The 15,542-nt window shown below is 42.0% G+C and overlaps 1 protein-coding gene across 2 annotated transcripts in view; it reads right to left on the reverse strand.

The window, feature by feature from the left end:
- Nucleotides 1-15,542, reverse strand: part of GCC2 (GRIP and coiled-coil domain containing 2) — a 402,205-nt gene that overhangs the window by 194,890 nt on the left and 191,773 nt on the right. For both annotated transcript variants that reach the window (XM_086934291.1, XM_086934290.1), the window contains exon 12: nt 1,721-1,825. In XM_086934291.1, coding sequence (XP_086790417.1) covers nt 1,721-1,825 — 105 coding nt within the window. The remainder of the gene's footprint in view (nt 1-1,720; nt 1,826-15,542) is intronic.

Below are 15,542 nucleotides of genomic sequence, written 5' to 3' on the forward strand. Positions count from 1 at the left end.
GACTCAGGAGAGTTACGGCGGAGCCAGGTGAGTGTTTGTATGAGAATTGAGAGTGAGGGTGGGAGAAGAAGTGGGTGGGGAATTTCGGGACAGGGGGACAAAAGCGTATAACAGAGGGTAATAGTGTTAAAACCTTTTTGTGAACAGATACGCCCACCGATAAAGAACCCTTATTTTTGAGCGAGTGTGTACCATTCCTTTTCACGACTTAGGCACTTAAATTCAACTCCTCCAACGGTTTTTCCTTCCCCAATTCCATTCTTCCTTTCTACTTTACTTCATCCTTGGCTATTAGAACTCTCGAGGCACCGTAGCAAATAAAGTGCACCCAGTGTGGTGATGGGAGTATACCCTTAAAATCGTGCCATATAACATTCTGACGGCTCCTTTTACTCTCTTAATCCTCCTATGAGTCTCCGGGGTGACCGCCACGGTCAAGGACAACCAGAAGGAAGAACATCACCTTTGTCCTCACCAGAACATTCCAGCTCATGGGATTCGTCGGATGAAGAAGAAAATCACCCTTTAACTGTATCGCACCAATCCACATCCCTTACTTTGTCTAATAAATCATCATTTAAACCTTTACTTAAGCATCCACACCTGTTCATCAAACCTGCCCTCCCACACATATACATTGAAATTCATTATATAAACCTATCCTCCAACACAATTGCTCGGACCTCAGCAGCTTCGATACTTTAAACTATTCCATAATGCTGGCTACCCTAGTCCCACTTGCCCTGACGAGGTAGCACTCTAAACTGGTTTTCTCCTATCTATGAAATTGCCCCTTTAATTCAAGACTTTCTTTACAATCTTCCACATAAGACTCTTCTAGAGTCATTATACCTATATTTGGCTTTTGATGTCACCTGTATGCAGAAGAGATTCTCCTTATTGTCCTTTCACTGTTTGCCTCAGATTCCAATCTTGCAGGTATTCTCTCCCCTGCACCCCCCCGACCCCCTCCCCCCATTTTGTTCACTCCCAGTTCACTAATCCTATCCCCACCTCAGTCTGGAACAGTGGCTAATATGAATTTGCACTTGAAAACTACACCAGGCTCAAAATTCAGTATGCCACCTAACTGGGGCATTTAAAGCAGCTAAAAACATTCTAATGCTTCTTAAAATCAGAATTGAGCCAATGTGGTAATGAAAACTGCACTAATGTAACATATTTTTGAGCTAGAAAAGCTTTTACCAGGACAGCCTGATGTGTATGTTGCATCAGATTGCCTACAATGGTTTAGAAGAGGTTCAACTTTTGCTTGGGTGATCTGGCAAAATGTACACTACCACAACTGTCAAATAAGAAATGTTTCTGGTGACACGTCTTCCAATAAGGATCTCTCTCTGACATTTTACCAGGAATCAAAATTAAACAGCGGTGCTTCTTATTGGAATTATACAGTCCAATAGCAGCAGCTTACGTCTTTATTCTGGGGTCAAAGCTCTTCCTGATAGATGCAGAAGAACATGGGCAGAACTTACCTGAAGTGTACACTGAAGTGTACGATTGTATAAGTTTTTCTTTGCGCCATAGTATTTAAGCTGTTGAGAACATTTGTTTTTTGGTTTTACTTGTTACAATGTCGTAAACATGGAGATATTTATCAAACAGAACTGTGCATTATTTGTAAACTTTTAAAACAATATTTCTCTAGTCTACATAAATCGATTTCACAAGTTTGATAGTAAGAAGCTTTGTACTCTACCTTCCTGAGAAGCTCAAGTTCATGCATGGTGATCTGAGCCTGTTTCTTTTCCTTTTGCAGCTGTGTTTGTATATCTTCAATCTGTTTTAGGGCAGCAATATGATCCTTAAAATTAGAAAGACAAAATATTTCGAGGGAGAAGTTATTGGCAGGCAAATATATGTTTGATAAAATTTAAAATGTGCTCATCCATAAAGCCAATAGGAATACATAATAGTGGGAAGGGGAAAAGAAAAATAACATGGCTCCAACTGAGTGCTGTCTGTAGTCATCAAAATAACTCCTCTCCATTGAGCACTGGAACCTTTTATCTAATAGCCTTAATGCAAAGGTACAGCAATCATTACGAGTAAAAGTATACTTAAGATCAAATGATATCACTGGCATTGACTGGCTGCCACACTCTTCCAGCTGGACACCCACCCTATCTGAAGGAGGCATTCCAGCCCATCTGCTAGATGCCCTCTTAGTAAACATGACTTTTGGCATCTACTTCCTTAATAGTAGCCACCACTCTGGGGTATACCACTCCTTGCAGCAGCCATTTTGTATGGAGCAAGCATCTCTCCCAAGACTGTAATTTTGTGGCAGGCCAATCCCCTCTTTGAGGTGCTCACATCGAGCGAAGTATGCATCCAGGAAAGATAAAACAGATGCCTTCAAACCATCTTCCTGAGCATACCTTTCTCAACACGAATACGAATATGAGTTGACAATGTATCAGTTCTGATACAAATATGAGTTGACAATGTATCAGTTCTGTGTACTATCAATCATATATAAATTCCTGAAATATATTAGTTAGAATGTGCACAAGTGTCAAGGTGCCTTGGTAATCCACAGGAGTCGACGCTAGTCCCAACGCCCCACCACCTCAAACGCCACCGAAAAACTAACTTTGAGGTAACGTCTTAAATGGCGGGGATAGGGGAAGTGGAAGAGAAAGAGAGAGACAGCCGCTGTGTAGAAGTTTTGATCACTCCCTCTCAGTTTGGTTCTCTGGAGTTCTGGTGTGCTAACCCTGTGGAGAAATACATTTTATGACACACAGTCTAACTTAATTTTCAACTCTATAGTAATTAAGAAATAACCCTTACCCAGGAGACCTCGTCTATTGCTTCTCTCTTGAGTTGTTTGTTTATATTATTCGATGTTTGTCTAGTGTCTGTTTTCCTGAATAAACACAGTGCTATTAATAATCATAACTCAACTCCATATTATTCACAATTTTCTTAAAGTTGGTCTCATTACCTGACACAGACTTAATCCAGCTTTGTATGCTTCAACAGTAGTGCCTGGACTATTCCTAAGACTAAACAACCTAGCTATGTGTACTACCCTATACATGAGCCTCTATTGTATTACAGATAGTTACTTCACTAATCTGTTTGCTCCATACTGCAGTTTTATAGTACGTTGGAAAGAACTGTCTATCAATGCATAGACTTGCCCGAACAAAAATTACGATACTGTTCTTGAGAAATAAATTCTTCCTGAAAAAAAACACAAAGTCTCTTACTTGGAGTTTTCTAGTCGCGCATGCGTTTATTATGGCCAAAACTCACTGAACAGGACAGGAATGTAAATTTGCCGACGGAACCTCTGGAGAGTACAAATGTGCAGCTTCACTTGGCAGAATTACAGTTGAAGTGCGCAGTTCACCTGTGAAAAGCGCACCTCGTTACCGCCGTTGCTCACAAGCTCCAAAACACTGGACCGGCAACTTCCTCTCCAACGCGTCCAACATTCCGACATCTGCCTTGCACCTTATCAGCACATGCAGGCATTGACGCAGGAAGAGCGCGGAGACGATATGCAGTCTTCTCCAACGCGGATACCTAGATTTTTATCTAAGTAAGGGGTGTTCCTTTACCTTTGAGATTACAGCCCGGGTGCTAGCCACGGAGGTCTTGACAGTACCTCCCTCCAAAAAGGGTTCCCCCAATTTGGGTTTCTTTGGATATGACTTATGAAAGTTTCTGATCAGCCGTGGAGCATGAACGTTGGAAGAGGGTTCCCACGATCTTTCCTCTGGTCCGAACCCTTTCCACTCCACCAAATAGTACAGTCGTTTCCGAGAGATTTTGGAATCTAAAATTCTGCTAATTTCAAATTCTTCTCCTGACGCGATGTTTACTGGCTGGGGAGTTTCCTTAAGTCTTGCATTAGCTGGGTTCTTTTTAAAAAGTGATACATGAAAGGCTGAATGAATTTTTCAATGATTTCGGAAGTTGTATTTTTATCACTACTGGATTTATGATCTTTAGTACCTTAAAAGGACCAATGAACCTGGGCTGGAATTTCCTATTCCCTTTTAACCTCAAATGTTTAGTGGACAACCACACTTGATCACCTACTTCAAAACTAGACCCCATCTTTCTTTTCTTGTCAGCTTGTTTTTTGTAAGACAGTTTTGCTTTAAGTAAGTTTCCTTGGGCCTTTTTGTAGGACATCTTCAACTCAGACATTACTTTTGTGATTGCGGGCACAGTTTCATCTTTTTGACCTAGTATCAGATTTGGGTGTCGCCCTGAGTTTAAATAAAATGATGAATACCCAGTTGAGTCATGCACAGCATTATTATAAGCAAACTCAGCTGTCCACAGTAAGTCTGACCAGTTCCCCTCCTGTTCCAGCAGTTAGAGTCGCAGGTACTGCTCCAGTTCCTGGTTCACTGTCTCCGTTTGACCGTCCGTCTCAGGGTGGTAACTGGTAGAATACCGCGTGTCAACACCCATACTGTGCAAGAATTGAGTTCCCCTATCTGATATGATTCTCTGGGGAATTCCATGAACCCGGACTATGTGTTGATTGAATATTTGCACTAACTGAGGTGCGGTGGGGACTGTCTTTAATGGAATGAAGTGTCCCATCTTGGAAAACGAGTCTACTAACACCAATATAACCGTGTTGCCCTGACTAGATGGAAGATCTACAATCAAATCTAGTGGCACTGTATGCCAAGAATATGGTGCATTGGGCAAAGGCTGTAATGAACCCTGAGGAGCTTGTCGACTTGTTTTTCCCTTAAAGCATAACTCACAGGTTGCGACATATTGCCCCACTTGAGCCGCCATGCCAGGCAATCAAAAAGGTCGCCTGATCAATTGGAGAGCTTTCTTCAATCCCTTGTGTCCAGCTAAACGATCATTGTGGCAAGCTCTCATGGCCTTTTCCTGCATTTCTGTCGTTGGTATATACAACTTCCCCTCGTGGTAGGGAAGGCCACCTGCAACCAAGTTCTTGCTGTCTAGTTCAACCCAATTCTGTAACTCTTCATTTGAATAATTCTTCTGGATCTCTTCAGCAAAGTCTTCCAAATGAATGGCCCCTACAATTTTACTCAACGGAATAATGATTTCTTTGGGAGGACTTCTTATTTATTTTGAGGAGTTCATCCGGGAGAGTGCGTCGGCTTTACCATTTTGTGCACCTGGTTTGTAGGTTATCACAAAATTGAACTCAGAGAAGTACAAGGACCATCTCAGCTGTTGGGGAGTAAGTGTTTTTGCTGACTTTAAGAATTGTAAGTTACGATGATCTATGAATACAGTCACACAATGCTTAGCTCCCAAAAGGTAATGTCACCAATTTTGAAATGCTTCTTTTACTGTGAGCAATTCCCTATCGGCGATAGAGTAATTTAATTCAGTTTCTGACAATTTTCTTGATCTGTAGGCCACAGGATGAAGTTGGCCTGTTTGCTTGTTCCTTTGAGACAAAATTCCCCCCGTAGCAAAATCCGATGCATCAGTTTCTACAAAGAAAGCTTGTTCCAGGTCGGGATGCATCAAAATTGGGGCTGTGACAAAAGCCTTTTTCATGCTTTGGAATGCTGCCTCAGCTTCCTCGGACCAATCAAATTTTCTTCCTTTTTTCAACAATTGTGTGATGGGTGAGACCTTGGCTGAGAAGTTTGCAATAAATCTCCGATAAAAATTGGCAAACCCAAGGAAGCTTTGGATCTCTTTTACACTCTTGGGTGAGGACCAATCTTGGATAACTTGAATTTTAGAATCATCCATCTCTACTCCATTAGCGGACAGGACAAAGCCCAAGAATTCCACTCGATTGACATGAAATGAGCATTTTTCCAGTTTGTGTCATGTTCCATGATAACGTAGGAACTGCTAGCGAAATGTAACGCGGTACGGAACGAGCAGAAACTACGTTTCCAGATTCCCGAACTCGGAAGAACTACAAATCCCGTGAGGCAGTGCGCAGCGCATGCAAAATCTACGGAGAGGTATAAATCATGGCGGCCGCAATGGAACGCGTCGGATATTGCCGTGCCGAACCTGATACCAGAGACACACCGTAAGGTAAGGGACTACGTTCCTTAATGTTTGAGACCGAAGAGCCCCGTGTGCGGATACCGTGTGAGGGTCGAGAGGCCGCTTAGTTGGGAACAAACGAGCGTGCCCGCTAATTGCTATCGTGTGACTCTATACCGACGCAGTTCGAGTGGCTGCTCCTGCGAGTTAATCACAAACCGCATTTCACCAAGAGAGTGGCTATTATTGATATAAGGGGATCCAGTGAGGACTTCTACTCACCCTGGGGATTCTAGCCTGGCTTCTTGATTGAACATAGACTGCGGGCATCGTTTACTTTAAGGCCCCATGTGCTGAGTCGCATTTAGTACTACTCGCCGAGGCATTACTGTAACCCTCGTTGGTGAGTGTCGGGACCGACATTCGTGCGGGGGACGGTTAGGACGGCTTGCCAGACCGTTGTTAGGATATTGAAGGCTCGGGTGGCATTGTCGGCCATCACTTAGCACTGTGCCCTCCGTTGGGGAGTGTTAGGACTGGCACTCATGCGGAGGACGGTGTGATTGCGGCTGGGGAACGTAAGGGTGGAGTTACCTTCTTTTTCTAGCTGGACTATACTGCGTTCGATATGGACTGTATTCGAGCCATACATAAAGCTAGTTAAACATACCTTGGTCTGTGGGTGCCTTATTTCCGCATTGTGGGTTTAGGGTCCGGGAGTACAGTGTACAACCCAATCCTGAGGGCAGTCAGGGATTACAGTTTGATATACAGGTGATTTTCAAGTAACCTCTTCAGAATTGCCCTTACATCTCTTACATGATTTTCCATAGTGTTCGAGAAAATCAATATGTCATCAATATAGACGACAGCCACCCGATCCAGAAATTCTCTGAGGACATCATTAACAAAGTGCTGGAAAGCTGCTGGGGCGTTACTTAGCCCATATGGCATCACTTGATATTCGAATAGTCCAAATTTGGTTCTGAATGCAGTTTTCCACTCATCACCTTCAGCCACTCTCACCAAATGGTATGCCCCTCTCAGATCCAATTTTGTGTAAAATCGAGCCCCCTTAACCTGATCCAAAAGTTGAGAAATAAGCGGCAGGGGGTAACGATTTTTAACGGTAACTTGATTCAGGGCTCTGTAGTCAATGCAAGTACGAAGTGTCCCATCCTTTTTCGGTCGAAAAAACAAAGGAGATGACACAGGGGATTGGGACGGACAAATAAAACCAATATTCAAATATTCTTCCAAATATTTCTTGAGATAGATGTTCTCAGTTTCCGTTAGGGCGTAGATGCGACTACAAGGTAAGATAGCCCCTGCCTCTAGTTCGATTTTGCAATCGTAATCTCTGTGTGGAGGAGGTCTTTCCGCATTTCTTTTATCAAAAACGCTAGCCAAATTTTGGTATTCATTGGGTATTTCCTGTGTTTCCACCACACAGATGTTAGCGGGAATACGAGCTAACGCAGTTGCAGGAGATTCTTCCAACTTAGGTTTAGGTTTGAGAAAGCAGTTCTTTTGACAATACTCTGAGTTCATTCTCACTGTTCTTCTTTCCCAATCTATGATGGGGTTATGCTCCGTTAACCACGGTAATCCCAATATCAACTGGAATTGTGGGGCATCGATTAGGTTGAATCTTCTGAATTCTCGATGACCTTGTAAACCCTCCAACTCCAAAGTTTCCGTCTCTTCAACGATTGGGCCCGAAGTGAGATTAGTGCCATCGACAGCTTTAACTACCTCAAAATATTTCTTCTTAACTGGTTTAATACCAATTTCGTGGGCGTACTTTAGATCACAAAAATTACCCGTGGCACCGGAATCAATTATGGCTGATACCTCTTTGATTTCTTGGGAGCCAAATTTCACTGAGAAAGAGACTGTGAGATGGGGGGCCGCTGACTGCAAAGTGTTAATCAACTGTTGATGTCCTGGAGTTGACTCTTCATTAAATCCCACCAGGGCAACTCTTTTTACTGATGGGATTGGTCTTTTAACCCTTGATTAGTTTTTGTTTTTTTAGGACACTCTTTTACAAAATGTCCTGAAGCCCCACAATACAGACACAGATGATTGGTGCGACGCTTCTCCTTCTCTTCTTTAGTGAGAGGACCTCTAATCGATCCAATTTGCATAGATTCCTTCCCAGCATTGTTGTCAGTTTTGTTACCCTCAGATTTGATGCGATCAAGACGGGGAATGAATGGCCTAAAGTCTTTCTTCTTTTCTGATCGTCTCTCATAGAGACGATGATCAATCTGACGCACTAAGTCAATTAATTCGGAGATTTCCTGAGGTCTTTTAGGTATTTGTGCTAAGACGTCCTTTAACTCGTCCTTAAGACCACGGTAAAATATGGCTGAACGTTTTCCCTCAGCCCAATCGGTTTCCACAATTAATTTGTTAAATTGTGCAATGTAGGCCACCAAATCTCTGTTCCTTTGCTTCAGGTCCAGCAATTCATTGTCGGTAGCCTGATTGGCAGTTCTTCTGTCAAAGATTCGTAAAAACTCTTTCTTGAATAGGTCAAAATCATACATTGCTGAGTCGTTACGGGAAATTAGTGGCATGGCCCAAGCAGCGGCATCGCCACTCAAGTAAGTCAACATGAACGCAACCTTCGCCTGATCCTCCTTGAAAACTACTGACCTGCATAGGAAATGTAGGGAGCATTGGGTGAGAAATATTTGGGCCTTATGGGGGTCCCCACTATACCTCTTTGGATTCGCTGAAGGCACGATTGGGGCAACAGAATGTATCACTTGTGTGGCAACCTCAGCCGCTGACCCATGTGTAGGGTTTAACTCTGACAAAGGTGTAGCTCCCGCAAGAAACTCCTCCATTTTCTGTTTTATTTCCCGCAAGAATCTCGTCCATTTTCTGTTTTATGTGATGAGTCTCCTGCTGAGATCTTTTAACCTCATCTCTAAGTACCCTATTTTCCTCTGCGATTCAAGTAAGTTGATTCTGTAGCCCTTCTAAAATTCCAGCTAAAGACTTCAAATCTAATCCCTCAGCCATGTCGACTCGGGTGGATAAAAAGGGCACTTCAATCTGTCAAGGTGCCTTGGTAATCCAAATTAGTCGACGCTAGTCCCAACGCCCCACCACCTCAAACGCCACCCAAAACTAACTTCGAGGTAACGTCTAAAATGGCGGGGGAAGTGGAAGAGAAACAGAGACAGCCGCTGTGCAGAAGTTTTGATCACTCCCTCTCAGTTTGGTTCTCTGGAGTTCTGGTGTGCTAACCATGTGGAGAAATACATTTTATGACACACAGTCTAACTTAATTTTCAACTCTATAGTAATTAAGAAATTACCCTTACCCAGGAGACCTCGGCCATTGCTTCTCTCTTGGGTTGTTTGTTTATATTATACAATGTTTGTCTGGTGCCTGTTTTCCTGAATAAACACAGTGCTATTAATAATCATAACTCAACTCCATATTATTCCCAATTTTCTGAAAGTTGGTCTCCTACCTGACACAAACTTAATCCAGCTTTGTATGCTTCAACCGTAGTGCCTTAACTATTCCTAAGACTAAACAACCTAGCTATGTGTAACTACCCTATACCTGAGCCTCTATTGTATTACAGATAGTTACTCCACTACTCTGTTTGCTCCATACTGCAGTTTTATAGTACGTTGGAAAGAACTGTCCATCAATGCGTAGACTTGCCCAAACAAAAATTACGATACTGTTCTTGAGAAATATATTATTTCTGAAAAAAACACAAAGTCTCTTACTTGGAGTTTTCCCACATCGCGCATGCGCTTATTATGGCCAAAACTCACTAAACAGGACAGGAATGTAGATTTGCTGACGGAATCTCTGGAGAGTACAAATGTGCAGCTTCACTCTGCAGAATTACAGTTGAAGTGCGCAGTTCACCTGTGGAACGCACACCTCGTTACCGCCATTGCTCACGAGCTCCAAAAGACTGGACCCGCAACTTCCTCTCCGCCGCGTCTTCAACATTCCGACATCTTCTGCCTTGCAACTTCTCAACACATTCAGGCATTGACGCAGGAAGAGCGCGGAGACGATGTGCAGTCTTCTCTAATGGGGATACCTAGAATTTTTCGATCAGTAAGGGGAGTTCCTTTACCTTCGAGATTACAGCCCGGGTACTAGCCACTGAGGTCTTGACAACAAGTATGCAAACAGTGATGAGATCTGGATGGTATTGGTCATAAGCTGGTTCAGCTATCAGTGAAACTGAAGGAGTCTCTATATTGTGGGTCTTCAGACAATCAGAGCGTCGTCCCTATATATATTTGCTTTCACCAAAATGGGTGATTGTTGTATTGCAGTTTAGTTTCAAATTGCTATCAAAACGTTGGCAATCTCTGGGGCAAATGAAGAGCCCATACAGCCTCCTTTCGATTTGAGAAAATAAGCAAATGCTGAATTGAGAAAAAAAAAAAAATCAACTCTCGTTATTTTGGCTGGTTTGAGGATAAAAGGAGCTGAGCCCTAATGCGCTTTTTCTTGTTTCTACAGCTAGCATTCTATTACTTCTAATGCCAAATTACGTTGAATATTTGTACACAGTGATTGTATGTCCTGTTTACCATAATATTATTTCCTTAGAAAACTAAGAACTGGTGTCAGGCGCAAATGGTTTTTATCAAACAACGTATACACTTGGCTATATGCCTAAAGTCTTTAAATGCAATATTACACTTAACATGTAAATTCTGATCAGTCTACCCTAAAAATGTCTCCCTCTTTCATAGGTAAACATCAGATCTTTGGGACCAGCTTTAGTAAATCGTGGTCCTTTGTGTTTCATTATGACCTTTTTGATTTTCTTCGCTTTGGGCAAATAGTTTGAAACAAATGTGAGAATTCCTTATTGCTGTTTGGGTTTCATTTTGAATAGTTCTTCTTTCATTAACTGTGTTGCTTTCTCTTTCTGTGTACATTATATTCTTCAAGTTTAAATTGCTCATTTAAACTTGCCTCATATATTTCAATGTCTTCCTTTGTAGTCGCAGTAATATCATTTATGGTAGTGCTCCAACATGTTCCTTGGATAAACACTCTTAGGACCTAAAAACTTGTTTCTATCATTTAGATTATGAAAATAAATGCAATTTCCCCCTGATTTACATCAGCATCCAACTATTCAACGTGTGAAATCCCATATTTAATTTAAAATGCATCCAGATATATTTAACATATGTTTAATACTCTCAGGTTCCAAACCAAACACCAAATATATCATGTACGTATCATTGCTAAAGTAACTTAACCTGCTGTTTATCATTTTGTCCTGTTAACTGTACAAACATATTTTTTTTAAATAGAAAATAATTATGACAATTTAACAGTTGTAGATTTAATATTGGATTTGCTTCAGTCTGGTCTTCTAATCATACCCATAATCTCCATTTGAGAAGTCCCCATTACTGACGGTGTGCTTCAGAAAAAGACTTTTGACATCTAGTGTATTTCTGTTTAGTATTATTCCTTGTTCCAATACTCTCAAAATTGATCCTTTGCCTTTATTCAATTAGTGACTACTTTCAATTAGAGATTAAAAAAATTAATCTACAGCTATTGCAAGTATTTGTAGTGATTCAATGCCACTTGTAATTGGACGTCTAAGAGGTGTCATTGGATTTTTGGGGGAATTTTTGGCACAAGATCTAAAACTCAAATCTGAGGTGCCTTATTCATCAGCCAAACATTTTGTACTTCAGTTTCCTTTCTTCAGTTTGGTTTAATAATTATTCACCTTCTATTGCATATTCTTTAGTAGGGTCACTGGCCAATTTTAATTACGTTTTTTTTATCCTGTAATGAGTCGTGTGTATTCATCAATACAAAAACCTAACTTCTGTCAACTTAATCATAATTTCCATATTAGGTATATTTTTCATAAAATGTCTTTCCTCTATATTTAAATTTGGTGTTTTGGGGGTTTTCTGTATGAAAGTTTCTTTAAATCTTTTTGAATAAAATGTTAATTAAACCAAGTTTCTAGTTAACTACTGGTAATTAGTATGAGTTTTCGCCTTCAATTCTTTGAATCTAGGCTCAGTATCCACTCTTAAATTTTCTGTTTTGTAAAAATAGATTTAGATGTAGTTTACACATCCTTCAATATTAAAATCTTTGTTTTCAAGTATATAGTTGATGTATGCATAGATGTGAGCATAATGTTTTGCAATTATTTTGACCTGTGTTTATTTGGTCGATAACTGTGTTGAGCATAATTTTTTCTTCAAGAAAGTTGAAACTGAAATAAGAAACTTGAGATATTAGACATTTCACATAGAAGTACGGGGCGCCACCAGGGGCTTACACATGATGAACTCCCCCAGTTGAGTAGTAGGGAACAGTATGCGCCCAGTTCGGCTTAACTAGAGAAACAACTTAAATCGCTACCCTAAAATTCTTTTTGGGGCAAGCTTAGACATTTACACCAGGGTAAAAGGGTCTCCACAGCAATACAAGCCACTCCTCTGTTTTTGGGCTGCAGAAATATTTTCAGCATAAAGAAAAGAAAGCTTTTATATAGAAGGAGCAACCTTATAGGGTAAGAATGTCTCATTCTATTACCTTTGGATCATAGGATGGACATGCCTTGCTTTGCTTTGTGCTTCTGTTGAAAGAGTTTGTCACAGAGAAACAACCCCCAGTATTAATCCTGGAAATTTAGAGCACAATGTTTGTTGAGAAGTAACATGAACTGATAGAGAACATAAAGATTTTTTTTGTAAGCGTAGGGGTACAACAGATGCTTGAAAGGGGGCATTTGTAGTTGCACAACGTGTTCCTGCGAACCCTGGAAAAGCACGGTTCTGAAAAGTAAACCTATTTGGCACTCGTGGACTGGCACGGTGCATGAAAGGTAAACTTATCTGCTACCTGTGGGTTTGTACCCTTATCACTTTTTAAAGTGCTCCTATATTTTAAATGCATCTGTTTCAAACTGGTACTAAAAGTGCAGTGTATCTTCATAAAGTCTTCCTCCGTATATATGTAACCTTTTTGCTTTTTTTCGCTGGCTACCCATTGAATAGACAGAAGTAACACCTGAACAGTCTAGAGTTAGGTTTTCTATAAAACTGTGGTATCAGTGTGAGAATTATAAGTGGCAGGAACATGGCAGCAAAAAGTAACAAACAACTGTTGAAGTGAATAGGCAGTGTAAGAAAGTGACTCTGTATATACTGTACCAAAGTAAGGTACAGTTTTTACAGAGACCACAGTCCCGAGAGGTTTGGCAGAGGCTAAAGTTAGATATAACCTTACTCTCTAAAGTGGTAGCTTGGTCGAGCAGTAAGGCAGTATCAGAGGACAGTGTAAAGCATTTGTTGTACACACTCGTTCAGCAAATGGTCTCACACACCCAAGAACTGAAAACTAGGCCAATTGTTTTGTATCAAAAGATATAGTTGTTTTATTTTAGAACCAACACGGTATCAAAATATACTTTCACCGAATGGATTCCTTTAGTTAAATACTTTTCAAATAGGCAATAGACTCTTTGAATACAATAGTCACAGTTTGTTGCAATAGGCAACACAATTGCAAACACAATGCAACATTGAGCTTAATGGGAATTTCTAGTTAAATGCAATTAGTTACTTTGTAGATTACTTTTCTAACCTCAAGACTGGATCCTAGATTCAGTCCTGGAACATGCCCTGTAAACAGTTAAGTAAAAGCGTTTTGGTTACAGTAGTTATTTTTAAGGAATATTATTGTATTTTAAAAGTTGACAGAAACATTTTCAGTTGAAATTACCAATGTTATCCTATGGAAGGAAATTCAGTTTGCAGGTAAAGTATGCTTACGTTACTTTTGTAATCCAGTGCTGAACTCCTAGGTTCAGCAATGGGCGGGACATCTATCTAAAACAGACAAGTAATTACGTTTTTATCATCTGCACGATTTTGACAGAATATTTGTAAGTTTCAAAAATCGACACTTAGAAACTTTTTCAGCAAAAAGCAGGCAATGATATCCTGTAGAAGGAAATTCAAGTTACTGGTAAGTACGGTTAGAATTACTTTTCAGGCTCAGCACTGGGCTCAAAGATGCAGCACTGAGGTCTCTCCTGACAACAGGTGAGTAAATCGGAATTCGTTGTTCGGCTGATTTGAGATGAATATTTTAAATTTGCAAAACTCCACACTTAAAAGAATTTCCAAGTGAAACCAGTCAATGTTAGCCTATGGAAGAAAAGTGAGTTATCTGCTTTTAGGTAAGTACTCGACTGGTAGAGTTAAAGTTCTGGGCATAGACTCGGGGGTCTCCCAGGGTCAAGTAGGTGCAGTTGGTACACCCTCAGCTGCACAGGGGCAGCCGCGTGCAGAGGTAGTTAGGCCCAAAGTTATCCAATGAGAGGCAGGGGGCCTTCGGTTGGTGGCTGCTGGCTGGCGGGCCACGCGGCTGTGGGAGCTGGGCTCCTGGTCACTTGCTCAGGGAAAATGGGAAAGTAGGATAGGACAAAGGTTGCACTGCCAGGGGCACTCGGGCAGCTGGGTGCAGAGTGCTTTTGAGCCGGCTGGCGCTCAATGTTATTCAATGGAGATCTTGAAAAGGGAACAAAGGCTGCAGGCTCGGGATGGAGATTCTTCAGGAGCAACCAACACTTCGAGGGGTAAGTTGGGATCTTGGAGGATAGGTAGGCACCCCGGAGTTGGGCACAGGAGGCTGGGGGGCGCAGGGTGCAGGGGTGTCTTTTGACGTCAGGAAATCTTACCCTTTGCTGGTCGCGATTGGAGGGGTCCCTGGTTCTGAGGCTGCAGGGGTCATCTGGGTCGTCGAGGAGGGTCCTTGGGCACTGGATTCCAGGTCAGAATCGCCAGGGGGACGTCCTCAGGGTCTTTGTCCACTTGGGCACAGGCAGGGTTAGGCGGGTGCAGAGTGGGCTGGATTCACGGTTCCTGGCTGGCACCAGGGGTATTGCTGTTTGAGCAGAACCACTGCTCTTGGGAGTCCCTGTCTCTAAGAGGGTCAAGGCAGGCAGGTCCTCTCCGGGGCTCTCGAGGTTGCTGTCTGCAGGAAACGCCGGGATTTAGCAGGAGCAGGTTCAAGGATCAACAGGCCCGTAGGGCTGGGGACAAGTCAGTTTGTGTCGTCCTCTTGTTAGCAGCTGCACGGCAGGTCTTCTTCTTCTTGGTCTTCTTTCTTGTTTTGAAATCGGAATCTGAGGAAGGAAGGTTCAGGGTGCCACTAAAGGAATATGCTACTTACCAGTATGCATCTGTTCTTGGCATGTAGGGCTGCTGACATTCATATCTGTGCATAGATCGCCGCCTAGTGTTGGGTCCGGATGATTGCACTTGTTGTCTTGGAAGAGTCTTCGAAGTATCACAAGATAGGTGACTCCTCCCCTGGACTACAGTGCGCATGGGCATCTTCTCCATCCTCAGATTGTTTTTCGCCATTGTGGCAGAGATGGAGATAGTAAAGTAAGAGATGGCCATGCCAGAGATAATGCTGCAGCTGCGACAGGCACCGGGGAGGAGGGCGGGCAATATGAATGTCAGCAGCCCTACATGCCAAGAAC

This window comes from Lissotriton vulgaris, chromosome 8, assembly GCF_964263255.1.
Source record: "Lissotriton vulgaris chromosome 8, aLisVul1.2, whole genome shotgun sequence".
NCBI classification, from domain to species: Eukaryota; Metazoa; Chordata; class Amphibia; order Caudata; family Salamandridae; genus Lissotriton; species Lissotriton vulgaris.